The sequence below is a fragment of the Saccoglossus kowalevskii genome, chromosome 10 (assembly GCF_978046115.1).
Source record: "Saccoglossus kowalevskii chromosome 10, keSacKowa6.1, whole genome shotgun sequence".
NCBI lineage: Eukaryota > Metazoa > Hemichordata > Enteropneusta > Harrimaniidae > Saccoglossus > Saccoglossus kowalevskii.
The window spans coordinates 21,214,170-21,239,288 of NC_140650.1; the positions used below are offsets into that span (position 1 = coordinate 21,214,170).

At 36.6% G+C, this 25,119-nt stretch overlaps 2 protein-coding genes across 2 annotated transcripts; both read right to left on the reverse strand.

Moving 5' to 3' along the window:
* Positions 1-1,448: 1,448 nt before the first annotated feature.
* LOC100375383 (medium-chain acyl-CoA ligase ACSF2, mitochondrial-like) lies at positions 1,449-3,161 on the reverse strand. The gene has a single exon (XM_002737880.1). It carries the CDS (start codon positions 3,159-3,161, stop codon positions 1,449-1,451), a length of 1,713 nt encoding a protein of 570 aa, XP_002737926.1.
* A 6,508-nt stretch (positions 3,162-9,669) lies between these two features.
* On the reverse strand, positions 9,670-15,429 carry LOC100375682 (uncharacterized). Its single transcript, XM_002737882.3, has 7 exons — positions 15,313-15,429; positions 13,887-14,228; positions 12,620-12,934; positions 12,012-12,044; positions 11,196-11,681; positions 10,728-10,839; positions 9,670-10,042 (listed from the first exon to the last, which is right to left on the reverse strand). The coding sequence occupies exons 1-7, from the start codon at positions 15,380-15,382 to the stop codon at positions 9,829-9,831; spliced, it is 1,572 nt and encodes a 523-aa protein (XP_002737928.1). The 5' UTR covers positions 15,383-15,429; the 3' UTR covers positions 9,670-9,828.
* Between the last annotated feature and the right edge of the window lie 9,690 nt (positions 15,430-25,119).

Consider the following 25,119-nt stretch of genomic DNA (forward strand, 5'->3'; position numbering starts at 1 on the left):
TCTGTTAATTATTTATTGCATTCTCTTTATTTAATCATCATACACTATATAACATATTTACATAATCAATAACGAGGTAAGGAGTACACTTGAACGAGCCATTATTCGTTTCTATATTAAGAACCCTCAACTATCCTGACACAACTACATCATGAAGATAATGAATTGGAGACACGTGCTGAGAAATTTAAAAAAAAATGTTTCCCAGAAAATTATTCGCAGCAAGGTAATTTATAATATCGTTTACTGTAACCACTGATTTAGTTTACGGTTCAGTTAACACAAGTATCCCATAGTATAACATAACAAAGATTATGCGACCTTGATAACACCTTCTAACGTAACAAATCATATCACTATTTTTTTCTATTAAAAAAGTGTGTTTAGGAAAGAAGAAAACGATTCTTTCTTAAAGGCAATAATATATTGGCCACTATGTCAGTATTTCTGTGTCTCAGTCTTTGAAGTTGGAACAGTAAAACAACATTAGAAAATGTCTTTAACAAAACATAAACAGACAATCATATTTTGTTGATAACAGAGAAATGTCCATTTCGTCCTAAAATTGGTAATACACAGAATTTGTAGAAACAATACAAAAACAAAATTTCATTTTGAGCCAATATATGCGAGAACACTTTCAGTTTGAATAAAATAATACGTTGTGCGACAATCTTGCGTTATAGCAACTTTTGCTAGTTACCCTCTCTCATACATCTAACTAACTCTTTTGTGAGATCATTCCACAGTAAAAACAACTCAACCAATCTGAACATTTTACTTTCACACTGTACCGGCACTATATATGACACTATTGAATTGGGAGATTTGAACGATATTGTCCATTGGAGTCGGTCAGATCTATGTGCAGCTTTTACAATAAAAAAAAATAAAAAAACTTTGAATAAGTAAAGAATGTGGAAAATGATGCATAAAAGCCAAAGCTATCTTATTTTATTCAACTAAAAAGCTAAAGGCAAATTAGAAAGTGTTTATTAATATTGTAAACTTTTGTCATTTGTCCTGCTACAATTCCCCCACTATCTCAAATCTGTACACGCCACGCCTATCATGTTAACACTGTGGTAAATATTTTGTTAAAATCCTGATTATATACATATTTTGAAAATAAAAAACATATCCTTATACCTCACTGAAGCATCAATACACTACAAATACAACTGATAAATTAGGAATTATTGCCAAACCAATACAATTTGTAAATGTTAATGTTCAACTCGAATAACTAAAATTCAAAAGTATTTATATTCAACGCTTGCCCACATCCATCGTTCCAATCTATTACTTGGGTATATTGCCAAGAGATTTTACACATTTTTGAAAAAATTGTGAGATAATAATATAAAATTCAATAAATCACACTTCAATTTTCACTAAACTATTAATCTATTAGATTATATGATTACGTTAATACCCCAGCTTTAAACTCATGCTTTTCTACCATGCACAAGCCATTCTTTATTTAAACCAAGTCGAGTAAACACTTCAAGGGTCAACATTTTTTGATCCATTTTACCAGTTAACATTTCTGGAAAATCGTCAAAAACCATCACATACTTGGGAATATAAGCTGGTATACCTATGTTAGCTTTGTAGAAATCTTTCAGGTCATCACTGGATATTGAAGTATCACCAATCAATGAAACACACGCACAGAAGTCTTCTTGTAATTCTTCATCTGGTACTGGGACTATGTAAGCCGCTTTAACATTGGGATGGCTTAACAGAGATTCCACCAGGCTGGCATAGTACATTGTTTTTCCTCCCTTCATGATAACGTCTTGACTTCTTCCAGCTATCTTTATATAACCATTTCTATCTATCTTAGCTAAGTCACCTGAAGTATACCACCCATCTACACTCATCACTTGCTTAGTTTTGTCTTCATCGTGAATATAATAACGGAATAGGAAATTGCTGCGGATAAGTAACTCCCCCTGTGTGTTGATTGGCACTATTTTACCATATTCATTCACTATCTTAACTTCAGTATGACCAAACGGGCGCCCAACTTTATCAATGATTTCTTTTTCATCTGCCGTGATATCTCTTCCGCTGACAAATAAGGCTTCAGACGAGCCATACGTATGTAGTACTTTGGCTTGAAATATAGAGCTCACTTTCTGAATGACGTCTGTTGGGATTGTGCTGGCACTTGTCATGACATATCGAAGAGATGAGCAATCATACTCATTTATCTTGCCATGATGTAGAAGGTTATAAAGACCAGGATATGTAGAAAATAGTACAGTGCAATGTTCATTCTGTATAACAGACACGTTATCGTGTATTTTTGCACCAGGGGAGAGGATGACTGATGTCATTCCCAATATCAATGGGGCAATGTGAGACATTTCAGAAGTAGCATGAGATAGTGATGAGCAAGCAGATAACAGTATGTCATCATTAGTCCATTCATATCTATCTGCACACATCATGTAAATGTTTTGAATTGCCATGTGAGAATGAAGCGTGCCTTTCAGAGGACCAGTACTGCCAGAGGTGTAGAAAATTGTGTACGGGTCACCAAATTCAACCATTTTGCTGGTTTCTTCTAATCGTTGTTTACCATTTTCGGAATCCTTTTTACATAAATTCATTATATCATAAATGGACTTCCATCTGCCTTGAGATGCTTCTACATTAGTGATTATTCGTTGAAGTTTGGACTTTTCATCCGTTTGTAGTGTTTCAGCATGTGACGTTTTCAAATCTGGTAGGATGAGTTCTAACTGATTGTAAACATCGTCATTATTGGCACCGACTACCAAAGCAACACATTCACTTTTCAATAAAGCGCTTTTCAGCAAACTATTAGGCAACCCAACATGAAATCTGGCTAAAACCACTCCAATATATGCAGCAGCCAACTGAACCATTATGTATTCTGGTGCACATGACGATATAATGCCCAGAGTGTCCCCTCGTTTCAACCCAATGCTGAGAAGTCCAGTTCCTAAGGTGCACACTTGCCTTTGTAGTTCCTCAAATGTTAGACGTACCTTTTCTACTGGAAAGATATATGCTTCTTTTTCTGGTGTCTTCTTTGCAACAGAATCTAGCAAGTCTCTTGTAGTAACAGCTGATAAGGAAACACTAGATGTTGCGTGATAGTAACTCTTGCTTAATGTTGTACTCATTTTGAGAACTGCTGCTTTAACACTAAACAAAAAGTAAAATCATAGAGCCTATTAATTGACCAGTATAGTAGTATGTTTCCTCATTTTTGTGAGAAGTTTTAGATATATTATTTAGATTAGATTTAAAAATGCTCAAAATATGTGGACTTGAATCATTATAATCACATCCAACAATATTGGATTTGTGATAGTCAACACAATATAATACAATATTATACATCTGACGACGAATAGAAAGTGTTTCGCGTTCAAATGCATTCTTTATTTGGAAATTGTGCGTCACGTCCACGTCACGTTCAACACTTCTCTTTGTTTACTTGGAATGCAGAAGACTGTCAACGCGCAATGGAAATAGAATTCCGTCACTTGAACGCAAATGTTTGCACAGCATTACCAGATGGTATCTGTTACAAAATTATTACTACAAGCTTGGAAAAGATAATCGTCAGTCGATACTATCACCGTACTGCCCTTGAAAAGACATTGCGGTATTCTCGTAATAACCGCACAGTATAATGGAGTATAATAAATATGATAACAGAGATATGATAATGTAGTTTCACGGTATTATGCTATCCTGATATTGTGAGATCATCAAAAACGCGCGTTTTACTCACCTGTACTCGAATTGGATTCAATATGACTTTACTTGCGTGTGTGAAATATCGATAAGACCAGGTCAATACAAAATGATGTTAAAATGTTAAAGACTTGTATATATTGTTTTATTTATGTTATGTGGATTGATATCTTCTATTTATAAAGAAATAAATTGAGACATATGAATAATGACATGTTACAAACACATAAATTAAAGTTCGTATTAATACACATCAATGGATGAATGTGAAAATAGTCTAAGACAGGTTTGAGCATGGAATAATATTGTTTGGTGGAAGAGATTGTCACGCCTATACTAAACTTCCGTTTTACCAGTATTCAAATTATTGGGCTTCTAAGATTTGTTTTTGTTATTAACCTATATATAATAAATGTATGTATTAATGAGTGAAGTATTATAAATTTAAATCAAAAATACTTCTTTGCAAATTTATTTTTTGTATTAGTTGTTATATAAATTAATTGCTATAATATTACAAATACCACAATTTACACACTTTTTTTGCAAATTTACACGGATTCAACATTTTTACTATTTTATTATAATAATAAATTATTGAGGTTTATCATGAACACTTATTATTTCTGAGATGATCCACGATCCTCAGCGAGACTCTTCACCACATATAATAATCGTCTTGGTTTTATCTTAAGCTTTGGGTATGTGTTATTCTGGTCTTCCACTTATGTATAGTTTGGGCCCCGTTATCTGGTGACCTCTGGTGTCCGCGATGTGATAAGAGAAAACTGAGATCGACACTACAAGGCAATGAAAATAACTATTGTAGCTCCGACGCCGGGTATATCGGCATTTTTATTAACGAACTACTATGCTATCTGTGTTATCAACTCGATGTCGTCGCCAGCACTATGCCCATTAAGCTATGCACACAAACTTCCAACGACGCCCAGGGGCACACGAATTGATGCACAGGTACCCATGCTCAAACATGGCTTTTTAAATCCCTTGAATGCATACAGACATTTGCTAAAACTAACCCGTACTAAGTCATGTCAGATTCTGTCTTTTTTTTAATGATTCCATTATAACCAAATGTAAGTATTATGTAGTTCACAACGTAAGATATTTTATTTTCATGGACATGTCAATGTTATTGGTTGGCTTACATCAATATCACCAATAATTACAAACAACTCAACACACAGTTTGGTAATAGATGCATCAGTTTCAGCGACGTTTTTCTGCTACTCTATTTTGGCACCTAAAAATATTTTTCCTGTGCCACAGCAACTGAATAGTCAAATAGTCTCTCATGACAAATTACTGATGCTTCATTTAAGCTGAAAAAATAAGTCATTCACAACTGAAACAAGAATGAGCATGTTTTCGTCTATGTTAGCCCAGCTGTCAGTTTTCATAAGAACGAATGTAGATTTGTTTAGTGGAGGCGTGCACCCGTCGTACCATCTCTAAATCCACCACTATTGATAGTTTGACTAATTGTTCTCTTTTAACATGCAATACATCAATCAATGCTATTGGTTCTCGTTGTCGTTTGCTTATTTGACGATGATAACACGCAATGTTATCCCTTATATTATAAGTTCCGTCGATGATGTTTCTACAGACCGTAGACTGTAGTGTTAGAACCCAGCACATTTTGACAGTGCATTTGAATCAATTCCAATATAGATGTAGCGGATTATTGGAACAAGCAAATAAATACATACAATTAGGAATAATGTGCAATTATTCATAATTCGGGCACCTCACCTGCTCATTCAACCTACTAAAACATGTGGTGTTTATTATTATGCAAAACGAGTGCTTGAAATAAATGCACAGACGAACTGATAATAGATTACGTGACTAAAGGTGATATACTAGTATTGTAATCCGTTAATTTTTGCTACTATCAATTTGAATTTTCGGAATGGAAAATAAATTATCGCTGCAACAAAGTCTTGCTGTTTTCCTGACCTGAAAATAAAGTCATTTAGAGTACATTCGGAAACACAGTACTGCCGATTGAGGGCGCAATAAACACAATTCTCCAGATATTATTAAATTGACAATTACACATAGTACTGAAATATAATATAACTTTTAGTTCACGATTAATTTAATTTTTATATGCAAAAATAGTTATATACAAAAATATTTTTGATTCGTAGTAATCTACTTTATACTGAATACACGTAGTTCATTCAGCTGGTGAAATTGAATATCCTGGACGGAGAATGCGGGTGTAGAATAAATTCATAGAGAAAGCGATTGTTATGGATGTGCCCAGTGATGTATTTCAGTATTGCTTTGTTGTCGTTGTCATGATTCGATGAAAATTCGAAATGTAGCAAATATATCTATCACTCACAGATAAAATACAAAGACTGGCACTAAGTGACAATGTTAAAACATGGTTGTGGCTCCTTTACATCGCCATCAGTGTGTTGCTGTGGCTGGATTACATGACATCATGTTAACCTTGTAAAGATTGCATGGAGGCCTTCTTGTTTGCATCTCGAATAAAACATACTGCACGAACTTATTTCTACAGACCGAACGTTTTGGGGCTCAGTGACGACACAGTTACCAGAGTTGATCCCGCTATTTCTCAGTGATTGTTTGTACAACGCAGTTGCCAGTGTTAGTACCTTGATTGAAGAAGTGTTGTTTATTTCTTTTAATTATATTTGAATCAACATAGCGTTCCGGTGAATGACATGATGGTACTGTGCGCTATTTTTAATTTTGAAAAATGTACTTGTGCGAAATTATAAGGAATAATATTTTGAAAATATTGTTTATAAAATTATAGCAATTATAATCAAAGAAAGCTTAGAAAGAACTCCCATGTGCTGAGAGTATTGGAGACACATTAAATATAATTCGAAATTACTTAGCTGAAAACTAATTATGCAAATCAGAAAATTAATATGACCAGATTTGAGTGTAAAACTAATGAGGTCTGCGCAATGTAACAGAAAATCTATGTCTCCAAGTTTAATTGAAATGTGATTAGAACCAAAAAATTATGAATTATTATGCTTATTAGGGAATTAATATGAACAGATTTTTACCCTAAACTAATTAGGTTTGTACATTGTCCTAGAGCATCTTTGTACTAAGTTTCATTGAAATGGAATAATTAGCACCGTGAAAACTCCAAAATTTCGACCCCTCTAAAAATTTGACCGCCTATTTATTTGCCGGGTTTCGGTGTTTTATTCACCTCCAAATTTTCGACTCCACTAAAAATTGCCGACTCATTCTTATTCGAAAATTGCGACCAGTTTTAGTTTTCCCCCAAACGAAAAAAAAAACGATGTGAGCGTTCAAACGGGACCTTCCTCAAAGGCATGAATCCGGGTTTCTGATTGACTGAGAGATTTTTATTTTATTGGTAACGAAAATATATTCTAAATAAACGAAGTTTCAAATAAAAACGAACACAAAAATCTCGGCATGCTGCGTTTCTGAATTGTTGATTATTACTGTACTCAGTAGTGATTATAATAATGTACACAAAATAAATTTGTTGAATGGTTATGAAATACAAATAAAAGTCAACTTAGTTTCATCGTAAGCGAATGATTCCGATCTCGTATAAACGTTTGATGCTGTAGGATATCCGCCATGTTCTCTTAGGTCAAATAGGTCAAATCGCTAATTAACCAATCAAAAAGCTGGATGATGCGAAAACGGCATGATTTTTTTTAAATAAAAAAATTAGTTGTTTTTAAAAAATAAACTGGTCATCTGAAGAATAATTTAACATTGTTCACAGTGATAACAGCTCATTCTCGAAAGGAAGCTTACCCGCTCACGCTAGTCACGATAAAAATCATACACGTGTACTCTTGAATAGACAGACGTCAATGACTACGGTAAAACTTAGACTCTATTTTAGCCGGCAGGATTGATTGAAATGTCCGAAAAATGACGCCAAAATACACCTTAAAAGTCCCATTTTATTTTCTTAAATCCCATTATATTTTTTAATCCAAGGGCGAATTTACGGCAGAATTTGGTCCCTCAAATCACCGGTACGGTGCTCAAATAAGGGACACGTGAGCTTTGATTCTAACCGGATACATTGCACTGGGTCGGGGAGATCGTTTGCTAAACTTCCATGTATCTTTTGTCCAATGGGTACCTGTACTTCGAACATTCGCAAGTTTTCCTAGGTAGTGCGAGACAGCTTTGTCTTTTGACCTATTAGTTTTGTGCTGACCTCTTCTCCGCGTCTTGATGTTTTGTTTTGCTTGTCATAATACTCACTGATTGATGACTTTGTTTAGATTTTGAGTTACAACTCGGCCACGACCTTTGCTTTTACCGTGAAACATGAGGAAGTTTACGTCAATTGACGGACATTGCATTTTTTAAAAACTAATGAAGCACACTGTCTATCATCCCCATTTTTTTTTGCTGATTTCTATTCTGAAAAATTCGACCGTCCGAAAATGCACCTTAATTTTGACTCTAAAAACACGTCACATTTCTAACACAAATTATTTAAAACCAGTCGAAATTTTGGAGTTTTTACGGTACTTTAGATATCAGTGTGAAAGATTAAAATTGGTTAATTACGCAAATTAGGTAATTAATATGTACAGATTTTAACCCACAATTATTCAGGTCTGTCTATTGTCCTACAGCATCCATGTACATTCATTGATATGTGATGTATAGTACCTGAGATATCAGTGTGAAAGTTGGTTAATTATGCAAATTAGGTGATTAATATGCACAAATATTTACCGGAAACTAATTGGGTTTGCATAATTCTAGATTCATTGAAATATGATGATTAGTACTTTAGATATCAGTAGAAAAGCTGAAAATTAATTATGCAAATTAGGTAATTAATATGCACAATTATTTACCCTAAAACTAATCAGGTCTCTGCATAGTCCTAAAGGATCTATGTACCAAGTTTCATTGAAATGCGATGATTAGTACTTGAGATACATGTGGAAAAGCTGAAAATTAACTAATTATGCAAATTAGGTGATTAATATGCACAAATATTTATCGAAAACAATCAATCTCTGCATAGTCCTTGAGTATGTAAGTACCAAGTTTCATTGAAATGTAATGCTAACTACTTATATCAAATGCTGAAAATTAATTAATTATGCAAATTAGGTAATTAATATGTACTGATATTACCATAAAAACTATCAGGTCTGTGCAGTGTCGTATGACATCTATGTACCAAGTTTCATTGAAATGTGATGATTAGTACTTGAGATATCAGTGGAAAAACCGAAAATTGACTAATCATTATGCAAATTAGGTAATTAGTATCCACGGATTATTACCAAAAACTAATCAAAACCTAGCATTAGTTCAGAGCATCTATGTACCAAGTTTCATCAAAATCCAATGAGTGGTTGTTTAGATATCAGTGGAACAGTCATGGAACCACTAAAAAATAGCTAATTATCATGCAAATTAGGTAATTAATATGCACGGATTTTTACCAAAAATTAATCAAATCTGCGCATATGTTCAGAGCATCTATGTACCAAGTTTCATCAAAATCCAATGAGTGGTTCTTTAGATATCAGTGGAACAGTCATAGAACAGCTAAAAATTAGCTAATTATCATGCAAATTAGGTAATTAACGAGCATGGATTTTTACCAAAACCTAATCAAATCTGCGCATTGGCCCAGAGCATCTATGCACCAAGTTTCATCAAAAACCGATGTATGGTTCTTGAGATAGCAGTGGAACAGTCGGACACACATACACACATACACACATACACACATACACACATACACACATACAGACACACTAACTGCAAAGACTCCCATTTTGTGCTTCGCACATGGGAGTCAAAAATAAAGTGTGTTCTTTTTAAGTTGTGATCTTTTAAATTTCAGGTTGGCATGCGCCTAATCTTTCGATTCAGTTGTTTACTCTGACAATGTCAATTTAATTCCATGTATGGCACAAATCGATTGGGCAATGTCATTTAAACATTATTCGATGATTTTTGTCCTGCATTTTCGTCTGATTCGTGTACAGTTTACGTTATTTTCAGCAAGAACACAGCGCCTTCGGACGTTGCCTAATCGCTGTAACTTCCACTGTAGTCATCCCGTGGAGACCACGATTGTTTCTTGTGCTTCTTGTGTTTCTTTCGTTTTTTCTTCTCATCACGACCACCGTAAGAGGGCGACAGGGGCAGAAAGTCACTTTTTATACCCACTGCAAGTTTTGAGCTATCCTCCGCTGCGTCTGTGGTATCATCTCCAGAGCAATCACATGAGCAACTCGCTTTTCTGTGAATGAAATGAAAATGCGTATAATTATTGAGTAAAAAAAATGTGTAAAACTATTGTGGTAGTAAAATGTCATTGCATGATTTTGACTTGTGAGCATGATATTATATGTGACCTCTTTCGACAGCAGCCATTGGCTGTTTCCCGCCTCAAGTGTCATGGCGCGCAAAGCCACAGAAGGCCGGTAACTAGTAAAAGTACATGTACCAGCATTACAATTGGTCCGTCACTTTTTCGTTGCTTGTTCTATTTCCTTTGGTTGCCTGACTTCAGTGCTCACGCTTTAATTTGTTATCAATTTGCACAGAAACAGCGAGAAATGCTAGAACAGTGCATCTGCAGACTACATGGTCATGGCGTTATTTAAAGTAATTAAGTCTTGTTTACGGAAAACGAATATTAGAATGTGTTCAAATTACGTCACTTAGTCACGAGCTTTTGGGTCGGAATTCCGGCCCAGAGCAACAATATGATGATTACTCCTGAGTTACCTGCGTCCTACTTGCAATTCGCAAGGGACGCCGGGAACCAGCAAGTAGCTACCAAAACAGTTTACGAGGACACGCCCTATATGTGAATCATGATTGCATCAGGGACAAATGAATCGGAACAAAATAAATTCAGTTTTTCTAAAATAACGCAGTCTAATCAATCAAATAACAAACAAACAAATCTAGAAGCTTACCCGCATGTGACGGTGGCCAGAATTATCGCAATGATCACGGCGAAACATCCTATTAGGGCCGTAAGAATGGCGCCCCATACTTCTTCAGGAGGCGACAGGTAAAATCTGTTGTCTAAAAACATATATAAAAACACTTGTGTTAACAATCGTCTATTCAGAATGCCCCGACTCGTCACTGGCAAATTAAATGTCAGTCAAATCTCAAGGTATCTCTACATAATATTATTGAAGCTGTACAACTGCGCATTTAAATTAAGGATACAACTTCCAGTCCCGAAAGCCAGGAAAATGACGGCAAAGGGAACAAAAACGACAAAAACTCTATAGCGTAAGCATTTTCCAGGGAGCCTATACCAGATTAATTTTTCAGGATAACAATATTTTCTGACAAATTCTAATGACAGTAGATCTCAACCAGCCAGAAACGGCATAACTCTGCCCCGTGGCGTTATTTATTCATATTCCTACCTCGTGGGTCTGGGTGGCAGAAGGTGAAGCTGCCTTCCACTCTATTTCTTGTACCGTACTCTACTTGTTTGACATTAATTGCGGGAGTGAAATCGTTAGCATCGCGGTGCGTCAGGAGAATGAACGCCTCGGTTTCGTCGTCTTTTCGGACGGTGATCATGTCGTACGCGTAAGAAATGACGAACGTCTTGTAAGTTGAAGAGTCCAGTACCCTTGGAGTCTCGGCAGATACTGTGTCCGTACTAGTACCGATGTAGCGGTGGATGATCGACTTGGTGTTAGAGTCGGCTCCGAGGATGATTTCGAAGTAATTCATGCTGCTCTGACTGTATTGAAGGCGGACGACAACGCTACTGGCGGCTTTCACGCTGAACACTAAGTTTCCAGAGTACGATTTATGCCCTTCCCAGTCCGGTAGTTGAAAATACATCAGAACTACGCCATCAGTGTCCGTTTCATCGTTAACTACATCACAGTGATCAGTATCTGGGTAAAACAATACGTAATCATGAAACAATAAATATTCAGTAACAACCGGGATAAGTCAGGTATCGTACGGGCTCTCATAAAAATGTTCACTCTGAACGTTCAATTGAAAATATGTCTGTCTTTTAGAGAATTGTGAGACTTGCACCTTCCACAGGTATTCTATAATCTTGCCCCTTTCTCGTCTTTTATGAAGTTTATTCATCTGATGAAAATACATGAACACTGCAACTCTGCAACGTCCTATTAACTGAAGGTCAAAAACGAATTGTAATTGATGTATATATATGTAATGATGCTAGTTTCATAAAATATGAGAATGATTATTACCTGTGTTTGGAGGAACGTCAATTGAAGTACGTACTGGGAAGAAAAAATAAAACAATCGTATCAGTGTATCAGCCCAGAATTAACTGTATGTAACCAGATACATATTCGCGTACAATTTAATTAAAGGTATTATGTTTCATCCTATCATTTAGTACGCTACTGAAGTATAAGTATTTGCCTTCGAATTCGCACATCGTCGTAAAACCACAGCCTATTTACGGTAGTTCCTCCTCCCGTCAAAACACTATGGCGGTGAGGTGAGATTGTGTGCAAACTTTTTCCCTTTTTATTTCTTTTTGGGGGGATTGCGTGATGCCCAGCTACGACTATCGGTCATATGCATCTGATCTGCATGTCACGTGTTCAGAGATGTATAACGACGAATACAATTATTCACGTATGACAATGTTCTTGCTGTACATGATGTATATTAGCTAATTGTTTTAAGATTATTGAACAACAACAACAACAACAACAACAACAACAACAACAACAACATACATGTAATCACCGAACAATTTTTCAAACTTTCCTGTTCATTTCCAGCATCAAGCACAATAAATGTCATCAGTGCCATGGTTCTACAATACATATTACGTAATACTTACTGTCAACGTTGATGTCAACTGAAGGCATAGTCTTACTTATCCCATCTACGGTCACCTCTGCGGTGCATCTGTACACCCCGGAATCGGACTGCTTGTTTCCCATGAACGCGAGCGTTTGCGTATCGCTCGACATCAACGCATCCGGTATGTCGTCACCGTCCACGTCTATTTCACCTCCCGACGGAGAATCTATTAGCTTGCCGTCTTTTTTCCAAGTGATACTACACAAACTCGGGTTCAGTTCGGCGCAAGTACACCAGATGGCGGCACCGGAATCGTCACCGTTGGTTACCATGACGCTGTCTGCAGTATCCACTAAAACGAAATACAGTTTGAATTTAGACATCTTACGTTATACTGTAAAACATGTTGAAAAAGCGGCATGCAATTTTAGCGAATTGTGGTAAAATGACGTAATAGCGAAATGTTGATTTATCGAATCTCTCTTGTCATTGTCGATTTCTTTGTTTGGCGGTCATTTTGAATTGATAATAAAGCCATTGGGGACATCTTGAATTAGCGAATCAGTTCTCTCGCTAAATTTGCGAAAAAGACATGCTCGCGAAAAATACATGTTTTACAGTATGCTAAGTTGTATCAAAGCGAGGCCCCGCGATCCGTGGGATTGCACCAAGAAGTCACGAGAAATGTAATTTGAATATAACATCCTTTGCTATGCAGACAAACGTTGGCGGTTGTATTAATGTTCTGTGCTTAAATCTTATTTATACCTGTGTTCTTGAAAAGATGTACTGTCACTAAAAGTTTTAATTAACAGTTTGACTTGAATGGGCCTGTGATTGTCAGTCTTTCTGAAGACTTGCCTGCCTTTATAGGACAGAACGTCCCGATGCTAAACATTGTTTCAATTCACATCTTTTGAACTATCGCTTTAATTCAAGCGTCGCAAGCCTCCCCGTGCAGGTAATGTACTCGTAAAGAAGCAATAATATATTCACGTCACTTTGAACTTTGGTTGACGGTATACATGCACTGGTTACTGGTCGTAATATATGTTAATGTCACTTTTAACTTTATGCACAGTGTGCACGAGTGAATAATCACCTCAATAACGGACAGTTCGGGCAGAATAGAACCGACCTGTACAAGGCACGTGTTGTACCACGTGTTGTCCTTCCTTAATATTAATACGCCCGGAATCGCGGCCTAACTTCGTTTCAGTCCATTAAGTTCTAAACGATTAAACAGTGAAATCTCAATTTTCTGTGATCACATATTTTGGCAAGAAACGGAATTGCATACTCACCTTGTACGACGACGATATCCACAGTGTCCGTTTCGACACTGATGGGTTCACCGTCTTTATTTTCACTTTTACAAACCCATCGATGTGTATCCAAGGGGCCTAGGCTATTCAACTCACTGGTAATCGTTGTTGTACCCGTCGCACGCTCTGACCTCCGCAAGTGACCGACGGCTGGCGAAGGATTCACATCCACGCTTCGCCGTCTTCTGGCATTTCTCTGCGGTTCCCAATCTTCGTCGATCTCAAAGGACGCATCCATGGTAGCCGATTCAGTTGCTTCACAGGATAGTGTGATACTGTCACCGGAATCTAAAATCTGCGTACCACTTGGGATGACTTGTACTGTTTTAAAAATGTAGAATACTCGTTACCCGATGTGCAGCTCGAAATTTTAATCCTAGTTCATGTTTTGCATTGTAGTTGTAGTTTAAATTATATATATATATTTAAATAAAAAATAGTTGACCAATTATGCAAGTACATTAAAACGATTAAATGGAAGTTCGCCGCCAGACACAAATGTGCGTTGAATAATTGAAAGTAAAATTATTTTAACCTTAATTTAGTTTGTTTACCGTTTTTCCACAGGCCATTCAAAATACTCCATTGTATACGAACAAAGCCTTCAGTCAGCGTAAACACTGACGAACGAGGGTAGGTGGGTGGGTTCGACAATACAATGGCTCCTTAGTTACACGGTCACGGTTTATGACCTCGTTCGTCTATTCAATTCAACCCATGACAAACTGTTTTTATTTTACTGGTATCTCTTTGACAACTATTTTTTTTACAACCATATACCAGATTGCTGGTATCCTAGAATATTGCGTAGTTTGTGTTTGCCGACTGGGGTAGCACACTTAAGGTGGTCAATACAATACAGCGTATCGCCTTACATGTCAAATCTCGTGAGGATATGAACAAAGGAGCGACACTTATACTTGTATATGAGTTATTGTTTTTTTTAAAGGACGTGACAGTCTTCTCTGGCGACGCCTTATTCTCACTATTATCCCTAAGTTAATCTCATCAACAACGTGGGAATTTTAACAGAGCAGCTCTTTCCGATTAATAATATCGATCACTTGTGGTCGATGTACCCATAGCAGGAAATGATTACAATGTGGGCTATCGAGGAAACATAAACTAGCACAGATCATGACTTTAGATGAATAGTGTAAGCTGTTACCGCATTCAATGGTCATAATAATTTAAATTATATCGTGGAGAAAGTATATCGCATTGATTGTCAGATTGGTTGATGCGATCAAAGCTACAGCTTACGCTTTATACCAGTGCTATGAATCGTTGGTTAACGACCTGCCACACGTTATTTACAAACATATCGATTACAGATCGCATATTTTGAGATCAATAATTACTAAAATATGACTTGCGATAACGTAACATGTTACGGATGACTTACCGTACGCCAACACCGTGTAAGCGCTACATATTAGAGCCAAGAATCGCAGCCACAGTGGAAAGGACTCCATTTTCACTGCAATCGACTGTGTTGTGTTCGACACTTGGTATCCTGGGAGCGGTGTTTTTTTCTATTGTACGTGTCATCTCAATAGTTACAAAAGCAAGCGAACAACGTTCCCGAGGTCGAGTTTTATGTCCGAACATATTCCTATATTATGTCTCGTTTATTCATAGATGAGTTGCGGAAAGGGTAGATTCGTTTGAAAACACACTTTTCGATATTAAAGGGCGGAAGTCGTCGCGCCGCGTCGTGTTCGATATGAGACTCACAGCGACGTATACAACGCGTGTTAAATACATTGTTTATTTACATGAAATTCGAACACGCGCTGCGCGACGACCACCGCGCTTTAACTTCTGTACATTTATGCTCAACGCCGGACGAGCATCTAAGAACCACTGATTTCAAACGCTGACCCAAGAAATTTAAAAATACATATAATATGCATGTTATATTATCCCGTGTATATTGTTATTGGTTTAATTAGACAATAAGTCTGCCTATTTCAGGTTTTTGTCGCCCAGTGAGAAAGGGTACATTATTCATAATAGTTAGGTTTTAAAAGAGCAGTTTTAAAAATGCAGATTTCCGGGTAAAATAGAAAAAACAACATAATGTGATATATCTTATGTATATATATTAGACAAAAAGGCCAACAATAAGACAAATTAGATCAAGCCACCCAAGATAACACGACCTACGGCATAACCTATGCGTAGAACTTATAGGCAAACATTCAACTGAATCAGGTGATATATTACCGAGGAATGGGCACAGACAAATAAAAATAGAATAAAATAAAAAAGCTGCCAATCACTCATTTTTTTCGAATCTCAAAAAATATATGACGTGCATCTGTAACCCAATATATATGATCCTGGTACAAATTTTGAATGCATTCGTTGAGTCCATCCCAAAAAACTGCTATAAGGAGGAAAATGGCTGCCAATCAGCCGCATTTTATCTAATCGTCACGAAAATCAACATAGATATGTGAATCATCATACATGGACTATGTACTAAGTTTGAATGGAATCGGTTAAACCATACCAGAGAAATGGTTACTGGAACGTGTATCGCCTGCTATTTTTATATATGTATTCCCTATTGTATTCACCATCTGTTCATTTGAATTTCAACGTTTCATCCGTCCATCACTATAAAACATATCTTAAAATTACCACTTGGTTGGTGTCAGCGATGAAAACTAAAACTTAATATGAAAAAGTATATTATGCAATGTTGTTACTTCTATACGAAATCGTTAATTGTTAAGAATCACTCCTTGTCGTTCCAATTGACAGAATCACAGAATTCAGTATGCAAGTATTTAAGCATTCCTACAGATGAGGCTCACAGACATGACTTCGATACACTAATGTTAGTTTACGGTTCAGTGTGAATTGGTGATGCATAAAAAGAACACGCACATCTGCTCAGGGTTTCGTATTCAGTTTCAATTTACTTGATAATGTAGCCCTGCATAAAAACAAGCACATCTGATCCAGGTTCTAAGATACAAGATGCACAGTCAGAACGCAGTCAAAAGAGCAGCATTCGTTTTTTCTCCATATTGGAAGAAAAGAAATGTTTATTACGTCATGTTATGCGAAACAGCCAGAATGCTTTGCGCTTAAACATGGAAGTGAGCTGCAATATCTCTTTAAATATTCTTTAATATATTCTTTAAATGCACAGTAAAATAAACAATCATTGATCTATACCATAGTTACCATTGTTCCATGCAGTACCAGCAACAGCTAAAGAGCTCGAGAAAATATATTACTCTCAAATACTTCCAAAGGTCAGATCGAACATATCAAATGAAATAAAGATGAAATAAACTCATAGAATTGTAAAAAAAAAGTTTTGCCTTGACTCAGCTATTTAATTGGTTTGCAATAACAATATGGCAGACAAATAACAATACCAACTTGAAGAGAACGATGGGAGGTTGTATTTTTAATTGTGCAATAATAAACCCGATTTTGAATATGTTCAAAAATACACTTACATATAACACGGATCCTACATTAATAGTAAAAACTGGGCTATACAAAACGATAGTTCTATCAATCTTATATCCAATCTTATGTAATACCAATAAAAATGACATGCGAGTTACTGTCCGAATATTTTAATACTTTTTTTTTTCCTGAAAAAACATTTAAATACAAAGAAAAACTAAAAATTCCGATATAATCACGAACGTCTAATTTATAATGGAATCTATGATATTGCAAAATATTGTTATTAGTAGAAATATTAAGTGTCTAAATGTACTTTACAAGACACTTAAATGAAATGTTCCGTGTTCCATAAATATGAACATTCCAAGTCAAAAAAAGGATCACTTATTTCAAAAATTCAAAGACAAGGAAAATCTATTCTAAATGTCTTAGCATCATAACTACATCTAAGATGACAAAGCAGAACTTCTCATATATTCTATTATCTATCGTCGTCCATCCGTCCGTCAAAAATTCTATTTTCACCTTCTTCTTGGAAACTATCAGCTCAATTGCGTTGATATTTGGTAGGTATGTACCCTGGATGGCCCTCTGTCAACTTTGTCCATTTGTGATATCATTTATGCCAACCATGTTCGACTTCTTCTTGAAAACTATCAGCTCAATTGCGTTGATATTTGGTAGGTATGTACCCTGGATGGCCCTCTGTCAACTTTGTCCATTTGTGATATCATTTATGCCAACCATGTTCGACTTCTTCTTGAAAACTATCAGCTCAATTGCGTTGATATTTGGTAGGTATGTACCCTGGATGGCCCTCTGTCAACTTTGTCCATTTGTGATATCATTTATGCCAACCCATGTTCGACTTCTTCTTGGAAACTATCAGCTCAATTGCGTTGATATTTGGTAGGTATGTACCCTGGATGGCCCTCTGTCAACTTTGTCCATTTGTGATATCATTTATGCCAACCATGTTCGACTTCTTCTTGAAAACTATCAGCTCAATTGCGTTGATATTTGGTAGGTATGTACCCTGGATGGCCCTCTGTCAACTTTGTCCATTTGTGATATCATTTATGCCAACCATGTTCGACTTCTTCTTGAAAACTATCAGCTCAATTGCGTTGATATTTGGTAGGTATGTACCCTGGATGGCCCTCTGTCAACTTTGTCCATTTGTGATATCATTTATGCCAACCATGTTCGACTTCTTCTTGAAAACTATCAGCTCAATTGCGTTGATATTTGGTAGGTATGTACCCTGGATGGCCCTCTGTCAACTTTGTCCATTTGTGATATCATTTATGCCAACCATGTTCGACTTCTTCTTGAAAACTATCAGCTCAATTGCGTTGATATTTGGTAGGTATGTACCCTGGATGGCCCTCTGTCAACTTTGTCCATTTGTGATATCATTTATGCCAACCCATGTTCGACTTCTTCTTGGAAACTATCAGCTCAATTGCGTTGATATTTGGTAGGTATGTACCCTGGATGGCCCTCTGTCAACTTTGTCCATTTGTGATATCATTTATGCCAACCATGTTCGACTTCTTCTTGAAAACTATCAGCTCAATTGCGTTGATATTTGGTAGGTATGTACCCTGGATGGCCCTCTGTCAACTTTGTCCATTTGTGATATCATTTATGCCAACCCATGTTCGACTTCTTCTTGGAAACTATCAGCTCAATTTCTTTATTATTTTTCATTATATTTTTCTGATATAGTGTTATTTATAATATAGTGGTTTTTTTTATGAAAACTGCCAATACATTAGTTTAATAATAATATTGAAATCTGTATAATGTGGTACGCCATGGTAGTAGACAGGAAAACTGTGCAAATGTCTCTCGATCAATTGTGTACAATTTCCATGTATGTATGAAAACAAGTATGCAAATAATAGTCCCGCTACCTTAACTTTAGTAACATTACTATGACCATTTTTTTATTTACTATTTATCAGGTTGAAATGCACACTACACGTCTGATCGAATACTTCAAAAATTCGTAGATGCTATTTCCTCTCTTATAAGTGATGACATTCTTCTGCCTTTTTGTGAACATGAAAAAGATTTCCGCCATGGCCATTGGCGGATTTAGATGGGGCCGGGGGCCGCGCCCCCTATTTTTAACAACCAACAGGGCTTTGCGCCATCGGCGCTCGCGAAGTTTGCCTTCGGCCAACTTATTGCCCCCCCCCCCCATTCCAGAATCCTATATCCGCCCCTGATGGCATTGAGTAATTGACTGCACATCTTCATGTAACCTACACTAGATACAGTTTAAGAAATTCCGTTAAACATGTTCCTGTAATGAAGAGATTTGTCATATGTTATCTGATTAGCTACGTAGACCAGACCTACATCAGATGAAAAGGTAAAACTGAAGAGTGTGTTTTTGATACATGTCGGCTGTGATAAGACTTGACATCAGCTTTGAACGTACCAGTATTGTCAAGTGGTTGTCTGCTTCCATAGGCATGCACATTACTACGAGTTTCAATTCGTAACTTGGGTTTATTGGGTAGATGATTATTCAAAATGGCTGACTGGTTTTAGTTTTATTAACTACTGTACGATGGGGATTGCGTCTTGTCAAGCTTTGTGAGAAAATATTTCATATTTCTCTATTTGATGTAAATACCAAAATCACCACTAAAAACAAAACAAATGCCACGAACGCATCCAGTGTAGCTACCAAGCCGTCCACGAGCCTCATAAGATTATCCGAGGCTGCAGGGCGATTGATGTCACATTTTCTTTTCCTGGAATCCGGTTGTACACTTTCAGCATCCACCTTTAAGTTACTAGTATTTAAGATGACTAGAAGTTGTATGTCAAGAGGAGCTTGATACTGAGTGGGTGTCGCGACTAATACACTGTTCTATATTATACCGTTGTATTTGTACAAATATATATATTTCAAATAATATTTCACTTTATTGTGTAATTATGATAGGCTTCGGGAATAACTCGCAAATTTGTTTTTCTCTTGATTAATTTCAGATTCATGTTAGTTCATAAATGAATACGCATAAAAATCGTTGTCGAGCCAGAACTTGCATTGCTGTTCGTTATATCGTTTAACAATTGTAAGATTACTAGATAGAAGGGCAACGCCTTGTGGAACAGCTGGCCATTCTATAGAATGGGTCACTGGCATCACACCTTCTTTGACGAAATGAGTGAACAACCTCTGCATCAGTTCCTGAAAGGCCATATCCTCGTCTGTCGGCATGTAGATATAATCGGGAACAAACCCTAGAAATGCGTAGGTGTCCCACAGGTGAAAACCATAGCGAGGTTCGAAAGGGAAACCACCAAAGATTGAAACAGGTTGCGATGGCCATGATGTGGCCACGTAACGATAGACTGGAGATGACAAAGATTTGGCAGCCGCTTCTGCAACGAGTTCATTTCCACAGGTCACACGAATATCAGTTGTCATAGTAGTGAATGCCAGCTCGGGGGTATCATTCGGGCCATCATGGGGGTACAGCTCCAAGGCTCTTGAGGTAATATTCTTGCCGAAAGTGTCAAGTTTTTCTGTGGATGGAAACGTGAAATTATGGTTATATTACATCACGATATGTTGTATAATTTCCTTTCCATTGAAATAGATCACAACAAACTTCCTTTCTTTTTCAACAATTGGTCATTACATGAAGATTGGCTCTGTTGGCGTTTAAAGCGCGGTGGTCGTCGCGCAGCGCGTGTTCGAATTTCATGTAAATAAACAATGTATTTTACACGCGTTGTATACGTTGCTATGAGTCCCATATCGAACAGGACGCGGCGCGACGACTGCCGCTCTTTAATCAAGCCTAGTACGTAAATGTATTCTTAAAGGGGAACCGATACTATAAATATAGGCAAGATGGCCAGCGCAATTATTATGCTAATTCGAACCAAGCAGCTAACATCGTGGTGGGAGCTCCGGGAAATGTGCCATTTACGATGTTTAGAGATCAAGCTGTGATATCAAATAAATTTCTACGGGGCCATGAATATGTACGCTAGCGATTACACTCTATATGCTGTTACTACCCCATGTGCGTTCCAAATTTAGCGGGAAAGCGGGGTGTTTTTCACCTTCCAGAGCGGGCCCGCGCGGGAGGCAAATAGGCCCCCTTCAAAATGCTAATGTCTGCAATAGGCTCCCAGAAATGAACTCCACAGGCTGTAGGCCCTCGCAACAACCACTCTCATACACCGCCATAGGCCCCGAATTGGCGGTCCCATAGCCCCGACTAGGCTGCAAACGTCCGCCGGAACTTTCCCACTGGGACTTACTCGCCACTTCCAACACGAGCATAAGGAGAAGGCTTATTGTAATCGAAGAAACGAACCGAAACAGGATAACACACATAATAAAAAATTAACTGTATTCAGTGAATATGGGTTTTATATGCTCAATATTTACAAAATATTTGCCGAAAATAATAATATTTAATACGTATATGACTTGTTTCGCTAATTACAGATAATTCACAAATCTGTAATTAGCGGTGGAAACTTAGCCAGTATATTTAGCTTTCAGTAGTGTATACAATAACATAAAACATTTGCCGAAAATATCAGATAATCGAAATCTGTAATCAGCGAAACAATACACGTACGTGGGAGACCCTTGTTTCGCTGATTACAGATTTCGATTATCTGTAATAAGCGAAACAAACCATTTACTAATTAAAATCCCGTTACTTTCGGCAAATGTTTTATGTTATTATATACACTCTGACACGTACAATATTCACAACTGTCGACGAATTTTGACCAGTATATTCACCTTTCAGCAAGTCTTAGAGTATATAACGAAATGAAACATTTGCCGATAATAACAACTTGAATATAATCAGTAAATGGTTCGTTTCGCTAATTACAGATAATCGAAAATCTGCAATCACGCGGCGAAACAGGGTCTTATTAAATTACAGATACAATAATCACAAATATCGGACGAAACTTGACCAGTATTTTTAACTTTCAGTCGTGTATAAAACTTCATAAAACAAATATCTATAATTAGCGAAACGAACCATTCACTAATCATAAAATCCCCGTTATTTTCAGCAAATGTTTAATGTCGTTATATACGCGACTGAAAGGTCAATATACTGGTCATGTTTTGACCGACAATTGTTACTGTACGTGTCAGACCCTTGTTTCGCTGATTACAGATTTTTGAATATGTTTTATGTTGTTATATATACACTACTGAAAGGTCACGGAATATAGTGGTCAAGTTTCAACCGACGGCTGTTAATATTGTACGTGTATTCGCTGATTACAGATTTTTTATTATCTGTAAATAGCGAAACGAGCCATATACGTATTAAATATTATTATTTTCGGCAAATATTTTGTAAATATTGTGCGTATAAAACCCATTTTCACTGATTACAGTTTAATTGTTATTATCTGTATTATCCCGTTTTGTTTCGTTTCGTCGATTACAATAAGCCGCATACAGAAAGTCATTCCACAGAGTCATCCACACTTCCGAAACTTCTTTCGCGCCTCAGTCTCATTTGCATCCAGCTCCTGCTTTTCTTCTGGGTTTTCTGCCCTGTATTCATGCCAAAGTCACTCGGAGCTAAACATAAAAGTGCGTAATGGTATCTGATGGAATAAGAATCCTGTAAAAGCTGTGTGCATTGGACTATCAAATAAATGATCATATTCATAATCATGTCAATAGTTTTCATCTTTCTTCATCTATGAATGACACCAACAGGAGTTGCATACATAGTAACTTGTTTGAGTTGATCACACGGCATAGAATGATCGCAATATGGGGTAGGATGTTCTCAATATGTGTCTGAAATAGGGGGTGTTTTTTCTTCAATATGTCTGCTGTAGGGGGTACTAAATTTACATTGCGTCCGTAATAGGGGGTATGGTTTGCCAATGTGCTGCCAGCCCTAGGGGCCTATTATTTTTTTTAGCAAGAACACACATGGTGTAGGGTTTTAATGTGGAGTGACCCCCCCCCCACCGGGTTACAGTCATCTGGTTGGGCTTTGGATGTATAAATGTTGTTGTTTTCAGTCCAAACGTGCCGCGATAAGTAAAAATCCCGAGTTTAATATGGCAGCTAATATATGCAAAATGCCTGTCAATCCCCCCTTTTCCCTCTTAAAATATAAGTAAATATGTGTCAATATTGACGATATAAATCCAAATAGATATATCCACAGTCAGCTTGAACGTGGATTCAAATCCTCAATAGTGGTCGGTTTTACAATGCAAGCTACCCAGCAACTTCCCCTTCTGACGTCACAAAAGGAATTTCTGTATGTAAATGAGAAGCTAATGAGAAGCTTCGTTTTATCGTTTTAAAATACACAAAAATAAAGTTGCCGTAGACTGAGTTTAAAACGCATTTTTTCACTTAAAAAAATAATTTATGCTTAGAAAAATAAAAATTAATAAAATTTATGTATCAATGGATAATTTTAGGCGTGAAAATAGCAGCCATTTCACACGCACTTTAATTGTTTATATAAAAAATTGTGACAGTGATTTTCAAGATTCTATAATTTTTGTGAAGGATGGCAAAATCGCACATTTTGTGTCCCTTCATTCGAAAAATCGTGAAAATATCATCCTTCACACTGTATATCATGTGATTAGATGATCTGATTCATTGATATATGTTACTGGACAACAATTAGACTTGTATACAAAAGTTACAATTCATATGAGACCCAAGTAAATGCAAATGCAAGTAGTTTGTGTCGACATGAGGAAGATTATTAATAAACAAGAAGTAAGTCAGCATAGATTTGTATTGACACAACACCGACTTTAGTGAGTGCAACAGTAAGATCGCTAAAAACTAAAAAAATCAAACAACGATGAAAGAAAGAGAGCAAAAAATTATAGAAATTAGTGTGTGCGGTCATATCCTCAACTAAGGAATAATTTTGTTGTTTTTCGCACTTTGGACATGACATTATTAGATAAAATTCATAATTAATTTCCCTATCTTTACAAGGGTCACACATTTTATTTTCAACCGTTTTCTAGGATTAGTGTGCGGAATTGAGTTTACATTTAAAGATCATCAACATAAATTATGAATTGATTAAATAAGTGATTCTGACGCATTTTGCATATGCCCAAGTTTCATATCCGCCATTTGTGGATATATGCTTTAATTTGCCCTGGCTTAATTATTCCTGAATTCAGTAGAATGTTTGGCGCTTCCCAAAACTCCAATAATGATTAAATTCGCTTAAGTAAATTGTTGTCAGTATTTTAGGAGTTGAGAATAGATAATGTTTCAGTCAGATAAAGTTCCATTTACAGTAAAAAAATAGTTTTGACACTTGATTTCATTTCGCAGTTACAGGGAATTTCCCGCTAACACCTCCATTTCGCATTTTTTTTTATTTTATTTATAAACTACAAAAACAAATTAATCGCCCCGACTGCGCCAGTCTATACCTGGTCCTACGTCGACCTGCAGTCATTCAACTGATACATTGGTTGCAACACAATGCCAATTGGTAAAAATAAAGAGTATACTAATCAGACACACTGTATTACCTTTCACGTAGCTGTCGTATCGATTCCAGTCCCACGAACGAATATCAAGCGGTCTCGGCATAACATCGATTTCCTGGGAAGTACTACCTGTGAGCGTAAACAGCAGAACAAAATGTTAAAGAGAATTTCAAATCGTACACAGTGGAATTATTTACTGTAGTGTAAATACAAATGCGAGCATTTGTTAATGAATACAGCATAAAGCTGTTGACAG